Source organism: Podarcis filfolensis (genome assembly GCF_964270895.1).
Source record: "Podarcis filfolensis genome assembly, chromosome: 10".
In the NCBI taxonomy this organism is placed as follows: Eukaryota; Metazoa; Chordata; class Lepidosauria; order Squamata; family Lacertidae; genus Podarcis; species Podarcis filfolensis.
In genome coordinates, this window is record NC_139612.1 from 25,574,708 (window position 1) to 25,591,015 (window position 16,308).

Below are 16,308 nucleotides of genomic sequence, written 5' to 3' on the forward strand. Positions count from 1 at the left end.
CGTAGAGCATCAACAAACATCTCACCCAGGTTCATAGTTAATCTCAGGACTGATTGATAACATTAACAGTAGAGTGCAGAAGCCATTTCCACACGGTTGTGTCCTGCACCTTTCGGCATCATGTACAGCAGGCACGTCTAACAGGTAGATCATGACCTCACGGTAGATTATTGGACATCTGTGGTAGATCACTGGCTCCCCCCAAAGAAACTCAACAACTTTGGCTCCCCTAAAAAAAGCTCAACATTTTTGCTCTGCACCGCCCAAAAATGGGGCTTTCCTCATCCCCCCCAAAAAAGTTCAACAACTTTGACCTGAACCCCAAAAAAGGGGGTAGATCACTGCCAGTTTTTAAATATGTAAGTCGATCGCAGTCTCTTGGGAATTGGCCACCCCTGATGTACAGGAAATAATCACAAGGATGCCACAAATGATGTTACTTCCCATGCTAATGGTGTGATACTGAAATGGAAAATACATGTGGCATAAAATGGTATGAGGTCCTGCTGTGTGGAAATGTGTATAACCCAGTCTGATAAAGTATGGTTCTGTTCTTATACTGCTAATAAGCTGCATTGTCTGCAACTTCTAGCAAAACAGTCCTCTTTGCATGTGGACTAGGAAGATGCTGGTATGGACCATTGCTTACTGCCTGGCACTGTGGCCCAAATTGTGGAGATTGCTAGCCATGTATGCATATCTGCTCAGTTGCTGAAATTAGGGCATGCTGCATGTCCCTTCAGTATATGCAGATGGTATTTATCAAGATTTCCATTGAGAGAGATATGCTCCAGGCAGCAAAACCACCTTTGTACACAGTTACTGTCTCAAGCAAAAGCTAAGACCGAGTGTAAACCATTTCTTCCAGCTGCTAACAATTCCTTCCAAAATATTCATTCACTCTTGAAATAGCAAGTTTGATTTAAAGATGTTGTGAATTAAGATCTGGTTTTCATTTAACTAAACACTGATCACTATCAGGATATGGACTTTGCTTTTCTTCTTAGGCTGTTTTCATTTGTTTCTTCTGCACCCTTTTAATGGAATATGTAGGTCTCTGGAAAGGTAAGGTTATCAATTTCAAGCCTGGTGTGTGTAATGTAACAAATTGCTCCAAATACAACACTTTGTTTATTGTATTTTTCTAATACTGGGGAGAATCTTGGTTTGTTTGTTTTTTTCATTTAATCAAATTCATTCCTCATTCATATTCAGGAATCGAGAATATAAAGTTTTAACAGACTAATTTCACAGCACACCATAAGCTTCATATCTGAAGAACAAGGGGCCCTTTCTAATGCTTGCAACTTTTTCTACATTGCTTCAAAAATGGGACCTGAATTTGTCACTGTGAAGCCTTGCACGGTGGGGAAAACGCACTTCCACCGCTGGAGAAATCCTGCGTTTAAACCATTACTGCACCACGTATTCATACATTGTATTAATTTGTCTTCACCCTGTGATTGAGTTTACTAAAGGACTGTGGGACTACACATACTTTTCAAAAACCAGCATGCATGATTTGTTTTTGTTTTTACACCTTGTCTAAGTTATATGTTAATAGTTTCTTTTCTTAAAAACCCTTTATTTTTTCAGTGATGCCGATGACCACAAGCCTCTAAAAAAGGGAAGCAGGACACCTTCAGACAGGACTGTGAAAAAAGAGGACAGCGATGATAGTTTAGTTGACTATGGAGAAGGTGTTAATGGTCAGTTCAATGAGGATGGCTCCTTTATTGGACAATACAGTGGTAAAAAAGAGAAAGAACCCGCAGAAGGGAACGAAAGTTCTGAGGCTCCTTCACCTGTTAACGCAATGAATTCATTTGTCTAATTGAAAAAAAGAACTCTTGCCCCATTCATACTACATTTCCATTATTATTATTTTCAAGCATTTGTACATCTCCCCCACTTTATGGACATGAAGGAAACAAATATTCTACACGGCAAAGTGTTTATGTAATAAGTACATATAGGTGAAACTGTTAAACTATATAACAGTAAGTGGTATGTTAGTATGACTCAGAATGCAAAACATTTTGCACAGATACTTGCTTTTTTACAAGACTAAAAAAAGAGCAACATCAACTAAGAATAACGAAAAGTACAGTATAATGCATGCGAAGCGCTGCATACGTCCCGGGCAAAGCCAGTTTATGCCACTGAAAATGGTTTTGATACTTCGTTATGCAGTCCTCAACTGAATCCCTGGATATGAAGCCCATTTTCATTGTCAGAGTGTTATAGTAGTATTATATAGAACTTCAATGTCTTTGTGGACATTGTTGTGAAATTGGTGACTTAATTGTCTAGATATCATTATGTCTTTTTGCAAGACAGTTAGGAACAGTATGTACAGTATATGATTGATAAATGACTTTTAAGTATGATACTTGCATTTGCTGATGCTTACTGAGATCCTGATACCTGCTCTTTGCTCCTCTTGTAGCCTTTCTAATTCAAGTATTACTGCAGCACAGTGTTCTCTTTTTGACATCCAATGTACATTGTATCTTTCTCCTTTTTTAGGACATGCAACAACATGCATTGAAATGCATTTTGGAATTTATACAGTTATGGAAGTGAAATTTTCAAATGATATAGAAATATTCCAGAAACCATACAGGGCAAAATACATTCAGTGCCTTTATATAAGTGTACATTCAATAATGTACTGTAGCTGGTCATAACCAATCGGGAACTTTCCTTGTGCAAGGTAGCATTGAAATGAAAAGTTGCAAATTCAAAATTCACAATTTGATTCATTTTGATGGAACTTGTGAAGGAAATGCTCCCTGCGGTTTGTGTTGCACCTCAGTAAGCTGGTACAATAGTATATGACTAATGAACTGACATCATTGCCAAAGTAATTTAATTATTGTTAAATTCCCAGATATGTTCAACAGGTACAGAAGAGTTCGTTTTTACATGATATAAAACTCATTAAAGTTTCTTTCTTTTCTGGAGATAAACTATAGACAAGCTAATGCAACTTACACTTTCATGGCCTTATGCAATTTACACAAAGATGGCTGAATTAGTATATTTTGCTAACATAGGGAAACACAAAAAAGCTCATGATATTCTAAGATACCATGCTCACAAAAGCACATTTCCTTTCCCAGTAAGTCCAAGACCCTCTGACACCGCTTTTACCATTATGCTTGGCATGAAGCTGCTACTCAAGAGCCACAGCATTCAAGTGAAATTTGACAAATGTTAAGTAAGTTTAGTCATAAATTACCACTATCATCTGTTAGAATGTTTTCTGCAAAAAACACACACACACACACATAATCAATATCACAGAAATGGTTACCTCCAAATATGAAATTTTATATAACAACCTATGGTTGAAGGAATGCTCAGTTTCATTTGCCAATAAATTGGTTTTTCATAACTTGCATCAAGTTTAATTTTAAGTAAGCTTTTTATATGTAGATATTTTGTTGAATTTGTAAATACACTTAAAGTGTAGATGCTATATGCTTCTAGGTGTTTGAAAATGCTTTTGTTGTACTGTGTAAGAAGTACTCTAACCAACAGAGTGCATGGTATTTTAAAGCATCTACCTAAATATATGTAATTCAGAATTTGAGATAACATGCCCGTTAGGCTGCTACTGTGTAACTTCTATCCATTTTTTGTGCAGGTCCTTAAGGAATGGAGGTGGCACAGCAGCAGTGCTTGACAGATTGCACCCAATATCATTATAGGTTGAGTTATTGCTTTTCACTTAATCACAGCACACTTGTTGCAGCTTTGATGCATATACTATGGGACCTATAGTATAGGTTAACTTATAGTATAAATTAAGCACAATTTGAAATACTCACCTTATAAGCATGGCAACACTTAGAGCTGGAAAACAGTTATGCAGCACTGACTGAAAAAGCACAAAAAGGATAAAACATTCCTACAAAGATTTACCAACAGTATTGGAGACCAGCGTAATTTTACAATTAAATGTAGATGCTAAATTTATCCATGCATGTGAAAATACACAGAGGAGATTACTTCTGTAATGGTGCAACACATTTTGTATTAAAATAAATGTGGTTTTAAAATTTCACTTGCTGTTCAGTCTCATGCAATAATACCGAACAGATTGTTATCATCATCCATACCCTAGCCTTATACTCTTAAGATCACACATAAGGTAAAAATAGATTAATTATAGGCTCAGCAGACGAAAGTGCATGAAACTTTGTGAAACTTCTTTTTTCCCTCCCTGCCCACCCCCCACCCCCCGGTGCCACTCTCGGGTTTTCCTGGGATTTGGGGTGGTGGAGTATTAAATAGTTTTCTATTTATTGCACATTGCAGATGTGTTCCTGAGTTATTCTGCCAGGCTCATCCATCAGGAACTGCATATTATAATTCTGACTCACAAAGTTGCAAAATGTTGAGCTATGGCACTGAACATTATGGGTCAAGCTAGTGGTGATGCTAAATTCATCACAATGAGGCACTATAAGGGTTTTTTTTAAAAAAAGTTGCAGGCATTGGTCATTGGGACCGCAGTACATAGAGAGGAGAGACTTAAACTTTCCCTCCCCATCCATGATTCTGACTATCTTCCCACCCTCCAATAAGAGCCCTAAGAGGAAAGCTCTCATTCGCAGTTGCCATTTTCATTTCCCATAATTCCCTTAGGAATTATACTAGATGATGGCAAGCCATTTACTGCTGCACCTTATTACAACCCTCCTTCACTACCGGTGAATAAACAAAATTGGATTGGGCTTTGTATGGGCATTGTATGTGGCTTCGAAACACAGATCAAAATGTTGTGGGGAGTAGGGGGCTGTTGCTCTCCTATATGGGATGTTGGGGAAATTATTCAGAGCAGACTTGACTGAAGATGAAGGAATCATGTGAAAGCTATGTGGGGCCAGGCACATGGGACCATTATTGACCATTTTGGGAAATAACTCTTATATACTGACCCCCTTCATGTACTCCTTGTCCTGATAATTGCTAAGAGCAAATCTTTCAGCTAAGATCAGAGTTGAGAGATGCTTCCCATTTAGATCACAACATTTTTCTAGGAATTACATCAATAGACAATTGTTTTTATTGTCAAAGTATAGCACCTTGGTATTCAATGGTAACACTGCTGCATGGAATGAAAAAATATTTCTCTAGGTATAATTTAAGGAGGACTTTGACTTTACTGGGGTTACAACAATTGGCCCTGTTAAAGAAGAGTGATATGAAATGCCTTTCAGTCTACATCACTGTGGTTTCACTATGTTTCACTGTTATTTCGGAATAAGTTTCTAAAGAAAGTACCATGACATGTTCCACAAGGAGATTTCTGGTGCTACATTTCCCCTGACAATTGTAAACCTACGACAAAAATGCTTTGGCTCTCATATTGTGATTTGTGACCTTGATTTTGACCTTGATCTTTGCTTGATGTGGGATTGTTTCTTTATGTGTTTCTGTTACGTTGTATGTATTTCTTACTTGCTCATTGCTTAACTTCTTGCTTTCCTGTGTTGCGCTTTGTTTTAGCCTGCAGCTGAAACAATTAAACTTTCAGGAAAGACATAGAAAATACAGTTCCCATCCTGCTCCTCTATTTTTCTTTCCCACACATTTTCCAAGGAGCTCAGGATGGCATATATGAAGTTATCCCATCTTATTCTCTGTGAGGTAAGTTAGGGTGAATGTGACATGTTCACACTGTGTTTCATCTGAATTAAATGCAGATTCCCCTCTCCTGGTCTAAATGCACTGTTCACCCAACTCGCACATTGTAGGTGCCATATGTTTGTTTTTTTCTGAATAAAATGTTTGAGCGCCTGAGATAGCCAAAAGCTGCAAGTATCCAGGGAAATTGGTATGTAATTAAAGAATGTGGGTTTGTGGCCAATTAGCTCATATTTTGTGGTTCACTGGAAAACCCCTAACCTCAGACTGTTTCCTTGTAACTGGGTGATACGCTGCTTCAAGCAGAATATGTAAAAATGACACAGCTAAGCTTGTGACATGCCTCGAATCCAAAGTTACACTAGCTAATTTATAGGTCAGTAGTCCATCCTGTTCAGCAATCACACTTCATCTGTTTCAAAATTTGTCACAGCTATTCAGAGGGCAATGGCAAGCATGGAGAGTGAAGCAGCGTTGTAGGAAGTAGATGGAAGTTTAAGTCACTACTGACACCATTAATGCAGAAACAAAGATCAAAATAGTCTTTGCTGTACCTTCTAGGCTTGCCAACCTTTTATTTATGATTGCTTTTTATTTAGATGATTCATAACCTGTTCTTTAAAATCAATCCCAGAGCACGGTACAATGTGCAATAAAACAATATTTTAAAAGATCAAACCGCAGCAATAATGAATTGAAAGTACACATCAGCACTGAGAATGGCAAAGCACCTTTTCTGTTCTCATCCTGAAGCAAAGTTCTTAACCTGAGGTATTATTGCGGGGTTAGCGGAGTCTGTAACCCGAAGCGCCTGTAACCCAAGGTATCACTGTACCACCAAGTCATGGAAGACACCTGCCATCACCATTTATGTTTGATGGTGGAGGATCTATCTTTTTGTGCATGTCAGTGTTGGAAAATGATGTAGTTCCATTGCCGAGCATGTAGAAGAAGAAGAGTTTGGATTTGATCTCCCGCTTTATCACTACCTGAAGGAGTCTCAAAGCAGCTAACATTCTCCTTTCCCTTCCTCCCCCACAACAAACACTCTGTGAGGTGAGTGGGGCTGAGAGACTTCAGAGAAAAGTGTGACTAGCCCAAGGTCACCCAGCAGCTGCATGTGGAGGAGCGGAGACACGAACCTGGTTCCCCAGATTATGAGTCTATCGCTCTTAACCACTACACCACACTGGCTCTCACTGTAGAGCTTGGTGCAGTGTGAGGCCAAACAAACAGAAGAGTCTCTGAGATATGCTTAGTAGAGTCAGCATACGAAGTCAAATCCATTTTGAGGGTCCCGCAATCAGCAGTCCACATACTCAGACCATCCAGTGGTCAGGGAATCCAGTGGTCACAAAGTGAAGGGTCCAGCTGGAAAGCACAAAGGAGCAAGGTACGGTAATTTATAGGTCAATAGTCCATCCTGTTCAACAACCACACTTCATCTGTTTCAAAATTTGTCACAGCTATTCAGAGGGCAAAGGCAAGCATGTTTCCAGCATCTGGTTGCTGCTGAGAGCTCTGTTTAAGAAGGCTGAAGCCAGCTGGTTCTCATCAGTGCCTTCTCCTCTGTGTCCTTGAAGGCTAATCAGTTGCAGGTGGAGTCACTCCACCTTCTCCCCCTTCAGGCTGCTTTGCAGCAGCGAAGCTGAGTCCTGGCCCATGGTCTATGATTCTTCAGGTTCAGTCATTGTGGACAGGTATGATCTCATGGTGGTTTTGGGGGGGTGGGAAGAGACACATAAAAGCTTCCTGCAATTCTGCAATTTAAATTGGACCTGTTTTGTGGGATCCAGTGTGTGTGTGTGTGTTTCATGTGGCACCCCATTTCTTCTTGGCCACTCTGTTTTTCTGCTTCCAGGCTTCAAGATTGTTTACCTTTTCCTCTTGTTCTCTCTGTCACTCCACTTTCTGTTTGGCTGCACAGGTGTCATCTGAGCCTTAGAAAGCATAAATAGCTGACAGAGGAAATGGGCACTCTTTCTCTAACATTTTGACGTGGGAAGGAAAAAATAACTCTCTTCGCCACCTCATTGTTGAGAAGCTGTAAGCGCAGAGGGGTGGCACAGAGGTTTCTTGGGTGCCAGGGGAAAGTCTCAAGGTTGCCATTGCACACTGGCAACCTCAGATTTAGTCCGTAGGGTAAGTCAGGAGTTGTCCCACCCCTAATGTCATATGTGATGTCAGGTATGAGGCAGGTAAAGGCATGGCTACCAACACTCCAATGTTCTTTTGCAACTGTTTGGTACTGAAACTGAATGGTGGTGTTTTTCAGCCTTTTTCAGCTGATAAATGTTGACAGACATCACATTGAAGTCCACTTTCAAGCTGTTTCAATGCAAACTTCTTGCAAAGGGACATCAAAGGCAGTGCCTATCAGCACCAGACTTCAAAATTATGTCTCTCAGCACCCCTGAATGCTGAAAGGCAAAGTCTTTGAAGTCCCTTTGCAAGCACGTTCAAGTTGTCACCTGATGTCATTATGATGGCAGGCAATGGATGTGCGTGACTGCACCTACCTGTCAAAGTTGCATATAAGCCAGATTTAGCCCTCTGCTAGCCTGTTTACAGGTTCAGGCAGGTGACACTTAATTCCAGATTCCCCTAATGACCACTTCTAATGGTTTCATATCAATGGTAAACAGCCCTGGGGACAAAATACAGTCCAGCACAAATGCCAGGAGACCAAAAAAGCATACTTCCCAGTGCTGCTTTCTGGAAACAACCCTACAGTAGTGCCAGAACCACCATAAAATAGTGTTCCAACACCCAACCCACATAGCATGAGCAGGGGGTCCCCATGGTCAATGGTATCAAAAGCTGGAGAAAGATTCAATATAAGAAGGAAGCTCACATTCCCCTTGTCCCTTTCCTGACAAAGATCATCTGCTAGGGTGACCGCAATAACCAAGTTATTGGATTAATTAATGTCTGATGTTCTATTATGTTTTTATGTGTTGGCGGCTGGGGCAACCCAGCCAGATGGGCGGGGTATAAATATCATCATCATCAGTGCTTTTTTCTAAAAAAATGTTTAGGGGTCCTCTCATTTTCCTACTCATATTGAAATACTACCCCTCAATGAGGCCAAACTTAGATTCACAAAATGTTTAGGGGTATGCGTATCACTGCGTCCCCCCAGAAAAAAAGCACTGATGATGATGATGATTGTTGTCATTGTCATGTTGTTGTTGTTGTTGTTGTTGCTGCTGCTGCTGCTGCTGCTGCTGCTGCTGTTGTTACAAGGCTGATTTTGTCCCAGAACTAAGTCTACCTCTTTGACACGTTACTTATTACAAGATGCTTTGATAAATGTAGTTTGATAGTTTAAACAGAAGTCACCAAAGCATCCTTTCAGGACGTATTTGTTTAGTTTATTGATATTCTTGTATCTGAAGCACCCTTTATTTGTATCTGGCTGAGAACAATGAAATCAATTTGCTCTGGAATGTCACTTTGTCAGCCTGCATTACTTTCGCTGGCTATCTGCCTATATGCCTTCCTGTCTAAGGGCATCAGAACCCTGCTATTCTCTGCATAATGAGAATCTGTCTCTTGATATTAATACCCCTACTGGCTTTGGGTGATAAAATGTGTCACGGGGACACAACTCTCACGATGCGGGTAAGGAAAACAGGAAAACCTGTTACTGAGAGGGACACCCAAATACAAATTTGGTGCTACTGACAGCCTGATCCTATGTATGTAGGATGGTAATGTAATGATTATAATAAATAGGGCTTTTTAGTATTTACAGGATTTACAGGATTGAAAACGCTACGAGCTATTTATTTATTTATTTATTTGCACATACCTACATGCTTGCATATATGCACATAACCTGCTCATTACTAAATGGTTCTGGGGTGAATTACATAAAACATCACAGTTTAAAACAATATATCATTCATTAAAACTATTAAAGTAGCTTCAAATATACAGTGGTACCTTGGTTCTCGAATGTAATCTGTTCGACCTCCGAAACACTCGAAAACCAAAGTGCGTCTTCTGATTGGCTCCAGTGTCCCGGAAACAATAGCCCACAGCTGCATTGGAAGTCTGGCTTCCGAAAAACGTTAGAAAACCGGAACACTTATTTCCGGGTTTTCGGTGTTCGGGAGTTGAAATGTTCAAGTACCAAGGCGTTCGAGAACCAAGGTTCCACTGTAGTATTAAGTAATTTTGATCTTACTATAACCCTGTAAAGCGGTTCTTGTTGTCTCTATAATGCAGGCAGGTGGCTGAGAGACACAGTTGCACAATGGAATGCTGAGTTGAAGTGGATCCTAAGGTTCTGGCCCCAGGAAATATGAAGGGCTCCTTGGTTTTCCATAAGTTCTGGGCAATATCTAAATTTTAGGTAGTTTTAAGATATCTTTGAGGGTGTCTATTTTTGTTTGTATCAGTTTTATATTAGTGTCATGGACTGGCAGCACAATGGGGAGGAGGAAGAGGGTACCGGCGAGGGGTGTAGCCGGGACTGGGACACACTGGGGCAAGCTGCGGATGGGGGAGGAGAGGTGGGTGTAGGAAGTTGTGATGGAGGATGACGAGGGGATGAGGGTCAGTGCACAGGACCCAGAGCAGTAGGACCTATCACCAGAGCCAGAGGGATCCCTGTCCCCATGAACATGATGGATTCTGAGTCACAGGGAGAAGTGGAAGTGGTGCTCCAGGAGGGTGAGGCAGGCAAGGCCCCACAGCCCAGCTCCCTAGCTGGCCAAGTGTGGCTCGCTAGGTCAGGGAGGAGGCGTGTGATCCTTGACCTGGAGTAGGCTCAGAACAGGTGAGGGTCACCTGCCTCGTCAAGCCCAGATGGCAAAGTACCAAAGGGGAGCAGAGCTGAGGTGTTGTATCTACTCAACTGCCCATGTTGATGGACCTTGGCTTGGATGCTCCTAGACATTCATGGGACTGTGCTTTGGGTTTAACTCTGGAGTACCGGTATATGCTGACTGCTGAACTTCAGACTTGGCTTGCTTGGATTGACCTTTGACTGCATTTCCTGACCTTTGGACTTAGAAATTTGCTTGCATGGATTGACCCCTAGACTTTGAACTCTGGATATGACTTACTGACTTGCCACCAGGTAGGCCTGGGGCTCAAAACACCTAACCCAACTAATGTTGGGCTCTGATGTCAGTAGGGCCAAAAAGAAGCTGGGAAGGGGAATCCAGAATCAGAAGAATCTTCATTTGCATTGGCCACTAGCCATAGCAATTTTTTTAAAAATACAATGTACTGAAGATAGAGGTAAAAACTTAACTACACAAAATACATTCTGGAGGTTTACATCAATAAGCTGGGAAGGAGAATCCAAAGGACTCCTAGACACATAAGTATATTTCAGAAACTCCTAGAAACTTTTTGTTAAATGAAGACAGTTGAAACTAGTCAGATTTACTTCTTGTTCCTATTCACTCTAATGGGGCTGGGAAAGAAGAATTGCCCTGTGCAAAATGTGTACATTTTTATGGTAAGGAAGATAATTTTTATACACAATAAATTCTACTGGCTTGTTATGAAGGTCTTCAACTGCTCAACTGATTTGTTTCCTAGAGAGGATCTCAACAGCTAAGGGTTCATTAATTTTCTGTGTACATTTTCTGTTTCAAGCAAATGTTAAATAATTACTCAGGCGTGTGAATAATTTACAAATGATTTTGAAACTGACACAGAATTAATAATACAATAGGTGGCCCAAGTTATTCCTATTGATCACACAAATGTAACCTGGCGTTCCTCACAGCAAATTTCATTCCGAGGGCAAGAGCTACAGATCATGGTAATCTGTAGGGTCACCAAGAGAACTAGTTTCACCTTATGTTAACCATCTCCAACAGCACAGATCAGGGAATTAGGATTGCATTGTAACACGGGTGCTCCACACTAACACTGGAATCAATAAGTGCTCCTAAAAATAATGTAACCATATTCCCCACAATGAATATTGTAGGAGTGAACAGGGTTGGTGGTGCCATACTTTGCTGGCTACAAAATAATAAATTTAAAGTGGTTAGAAAATGCAAAATCTCAGAAGATCAGCTTCTAGAACACCAGCTTGCCACTATTCTTACAAGTTTTCATACTTCCAAGGCATTTCATCTGCCTTATGATCTGCAAGCGCTGATCACTCTTATCCACACACACCTGGTGTTTTAAATGCTGTTGGAATCGATATAAGGAACATATAGGTCCTGTGGGATCAGGCCCATCTAGTCCAGCATTCTGTTCTCTCATTGGCTAACCGGACTCATCTGGGAAACCCATAAGCAGAACCTGAGTACAAGAGCACTCTCCCCATTTTAGATTCCTCCCAAATGGTATTCATAGGTATGCCGTCTCTGGCAGTAGAAGCGGACCATAGCTATCATGGCCAGTGGCCATTGATTTGCACATCTCATCCCTAATGTATGACTGTAGATCTTGGGACATGATGGGTTGAATTTTTGGTTCAAAAGTCCATACGCTCAGTGTTCAAGCTGTTGAAGGCTTACTTATACATTTGCCGATTGCAGCAATCCTATTAACAAGCATGCCATTTTTGTACAAATGTAGTACTAGAAAACTATTTTTTTAAAAAAATATGTCATGAAACCAACAGTCGTAGGGCAACTTTGCACATGCTAAATATCTACCATTTTTATTCTATGCACAGCCTTTCCCACCATCTGTGTCCACAAAAGCTGGTTAGAAGAGCACTTAATCGTTTCTATCAGCGTCTATTATTGATCCAGAATTAAGGGGAAAGCATTTAAGCATTTCCTTTGTAAGAAATCAAATGTCCAGAAACAAAACTGGTTTCTTAGCTGCATCAGAATATACCCAGTGGGAATTTTTCTGCCATTACCACTGAAAAATTCAGTCCACATCATGCAGCGTATACGTGCTACAGAGGGGAACGGGACACATTAAACAGCTCAGGACAATATCCTGCCCAGAAGGAGACTCACATCGTTGCCAAGGAATAAGACCTTCCCATCTTTAGCAACACACAAACACACACACACACACACAAAATCCCCTTCATAGAAATAATGTGTTCATCACGAACATTTTACAACTTTGAACCAATAAAATAACATTTAGGGCAATAATATTTTGAGAGAAATATTATTACTCTCAAGTGGGAAGAGTAATTAAAGTCTTAAAAATAGCAATCCTTCCCAGTAATTATTTTGGGCCTCTGGGTATACATGATCCACCAGAGAAAATCTGCACACACTGAGGGGTGATATGTTGCCAAGGGAGACTCCTTTGTTGCTGTGGCAACCACCTAAACAGAGCAATGCTGGGCAGGCACAATCAGTAGCAACATATTTCTAATTTTCTCTTTCTAAGCACTATATATATAGAAGATAAGGGAGATTCTGGAGCCTAGTGGCTATGTAGCGTTTTGCTAGAATATCCTGTTTAGGATAACTGAGCAAGATGATGTGATGGCCCCTCCACCTGGATGCCACAATTCAGGCCACTGTTAGAGCACAAAGCACCCATTTATATTGGCCTTTGGCAGCTAGGGTGCTTTGCCCACCTCTTTTGATTAATTTATCTGTTCCATTTGGAGCAGCTTACCGTATTTTATTATTGTAACGATTCTATCCATTTCTGTAACTGTCGTTTTGTATTGCAGTAACCTGCCTTGGGACCTTGCAATGAAGAGAAATGGGGGGGGAATATTAAAAATAAATAAATTCATACATAGTTAATCCAGGAAAAGCTCATATATTGTGCCAGTGCATTATACTTGGCTATCTTCCCAGATGATGATAACATAGTCATATCAAGGCATACAAACTAGACCTCCCACAAATACTCATTTGATCAGTGCAATTATCCAAGAAACATTCGTTGCTTATGCTTAACTTTACTGAAATAATTGGGATGGAGCTTAATGTGCAAGGACAGGATCTCACATTAGGTGTGATGGTGTGCAGTTGTTGGCCTCCCATAGTTCCAACACATGCTATTCTGATAGCAGGGAAATGTGACTGGTGGTGGCAACACAGTCAGTGAATTAGCCAGTTGAAAGCCATGCCATTAATAAACTTTAAAATCAAGGGGGCTACCTCTTTGTTTCATTCAGTTGTTTCAACTATTTGTAGCCACTGGTTGCATGCTCTTTCCATGCTGGGGGGAAAGTCGGGATCTAAATATAATTATATAATTAGAACCCCCCATGCACACACATATAGTCAAAAAAGAGCAGTGGTAGCTGACTAAAAGCATATCTAACACCTTAGTTTAGGATTTTTTTCAGACAAACTCAGTACTAAGCCTGTTGTGATCAAAATAGTCGCTTCCCCTACTTGGGGGTGGTTAGCAGTTGTGGCCCGTCACGGGCTTCCCCTCCGTTCCTAGTGGGGAGAAATCCTATATTCATGGCAAGCTGTTGGGATTTCCCCTGGCCAGTCACTTTGGACAGCGGGATAGCCTGCCAACTCTGAAAATTTGAACTGCCCAATCAGGGGCAGGGAGGGAGGTGGAGCCTAGGTGGTGAACCAGAGTCGAGAAGTCTTCAATCTGGTCCACCACCTGGGAATAAAAGCCAGCTGCACCTGAGTCTCAATACTCAACACTCAGCCTGTGGTGATCAAAACACATCCCCTTATTATTGTCAAATATGAAGAATGCATAAAGACTTTTCAGGTGTTCCCTCATATGATTTACAGTTATGCTCCCTGTGAGGTTGTGAGGGTCAAGTTTGTTGACAGCTGTGCCTGACACACACACACACACACACACACACCAGCCACAGGGTGAGTGTGTTGGTGGAGAGATGTGGAGTTGTATTACTCCAGGTGTTTTGCGGAAGTGAGAATTGGGTGGATGGACTGATGTGATGGGTACAAGGAGAGTCTGATTGTTGAATGAGTGGGTGTGACAATACGGTTCTTGAATTCCTGATATGCCGTTTTTTGGTATATAAGTCAAAACACGTGAGGAGTGCTGTGCTGTGATGTGTGGGCCCCTCTGCCCCATTGCGTCCCCTTGCCAGCCCTGCCCCCTGTACACCAACACACTGGGGTAATATCTGCAGTTGAGAAGCTCTCTTCATGATCTTGAACCCTACACAATCAGAGTCCCAGAGAGACCCTACGTTTCTCTTTGCCTGGATGGAAGTGAGTGGGGCTGGCAGTAGACATGTCAGTGGGGCTGGGCCCCATCAGGCAACCAGTGTAGTCCAGCTCAGTTATCCTCAATGTGTGATTGCAAATTGGATGAGGGAACTCGCCTAAGGAGGACTTCAGATTTTCTTAATTTGTAGCACTTCTCGCAACCTCAGATCAGAACAGTGTCTTTAAAACTAAAAACACACATTCTTCTCATTTAAATTCCATGTCTCCCTCATCTCTCCTCCTTTGATTTTCCTTATGTCCTTCCCTTTCCTTCTGCACTGCCAAAGAAAATCTGTTCAAAGGCCGTCCATTGCTAGAGGGAGATTCACAGCAGTACATCACAGCAACTGTCATCTGATATGTGAGGCAGGCAGAAACCACTTCAAATTAACAGAATATGATGGTTTAGTTTGCAAGACTGGGGGTGGGGGTGGGGGTGGGAATGTTCCCAGAAAATGCAACTGAAGTGTTACGCTTGGTGAATGATCACACAGTAATAATGATAAAATGATGGTGTCAAGAGCAAACACATATGTTGTAAGGTGACTCTCATTTCTTTCCCATGTTTCAAAGTTATATACAGTGGTACCTCAGGTTAAGAACTTAATTCGTTCTGGAGGTCTGTTCTTAACCTGAAACTGTTCTTAACCTGAGGTACCACTTTAGCTAATGGGGCCTCCCGCTGCCGCTGTGCGATTTCTGTTCTCATCTTGAAGCAAAGTTCTTAACCTGAGGTACTATTTCTGGGTTAGTGGAGTCTGTAACCTGAAGCGTCTGTAACCCGAGGTACCACTGTATTGGGAACTGATGACAGGTCTATGCAATTTTTCAAACATATGTAAGAATTTTAATAAATCTCTGTTTTTAACCAGGGAATCTATGTTATGACTTCAAAAAGACATCTCAAAAACTTGTACGTGGGTTTTGAAAAAACGCACAAAAACACGTAGTGCAATGTGTCAATCTCAAATGAAACATTGCTTCTATTGGAACGACTCCAAAAAATAGATTAGTAGTAACTCAGACAGGAAGTAATAAAACCAATTCAGCTCCCCTCTGGGAAAGGTAATATCACAATCCTTGCGATGTTCCTGAGATGATAGAACACCAGGCTGGCAAACAAGTTGATCTGATTGATAAAAGATAGACTGGAGCCTTTCCTTTCAAAAAAATTCATTTTGACTAAAAAAAAGAAAGAGAAAGAGAAAAAACATTTCTAATGAAGTAGCAGAAGAGTGCAGCTGTTGTGTCAAAATCTTATCTTACCGGTTTAAAACACAAGCAAAAAGTTCCATCATTATTTCAGTTGTGAATGCTTTCTAAAAGCATGTTCAGACACTAGATTCTAAATTAATTCAAATCATCTTAATTTAAAAACTAACAGTGTCTGCTGTGAAGGATCTCCCAGTTTATTTTTCTCAGTAACTGTGGCCCCGTGAGCTTGTCAACATCATCTGCTGGAGTGTGATGGTTACCATGGCAGGACTATGGAGAGGAGCATCACCCCCTACTTGTAAGGCTTTGGGGAATC

General features: G+C 41.0%; 2 protein-coding genes and 1 long non-coding RNA gene across 53 annotated transcripts in view; 1 reads left to right on the forward strand and 2 right to left on the reverse strand.

Annotated features, from left to right (window-relative positions):
- NRCAM (neuronal cell adhesion molecule) overlaps nucleotides 1-4,072 on the forward strand; it is a 144,495-nt gene extending 140,423 nt beyond the window's left edge. For 48 of the 50 annotated variants that reach the window (XR_014539253.1, XR_014539254.1, XM_083574343.1 and 45 more), the window contains one exon: nucleotides 1,597-4,072. Coding sequence is in view for 46 of the 50 variants with exons in the window: in XM_083574343.1 (XP_083430469.1) it covers nucleotides 1,597-1,834 (238 nt within the window). In the remaining 4 variants the exon portion in view is untranslated. The remainder of the gene's footprint in view (nucleotides 1-1,596) is intronic. The other 2 variants (XM_083574359.1, XM_083574380.1) reach the window with 1 other exon arrangement.
- LOC310744041 overlaps nucleotides 1-16,308 on the reverse strand; it is a 352,149-nt gene that overhangs the window by 205,222 nt on the left and 130,619 nt on the right. The window lies entirely within an intron of this gene.
- Nucleotides 1-16,308, reverse strand: part of LOC310743925 (uncharacterized protein) — a 797,205-nt gene that overhangs the window by 196,875 nt on the left and 584,022 nt on the right. The window lies entirely within an intron of this gene.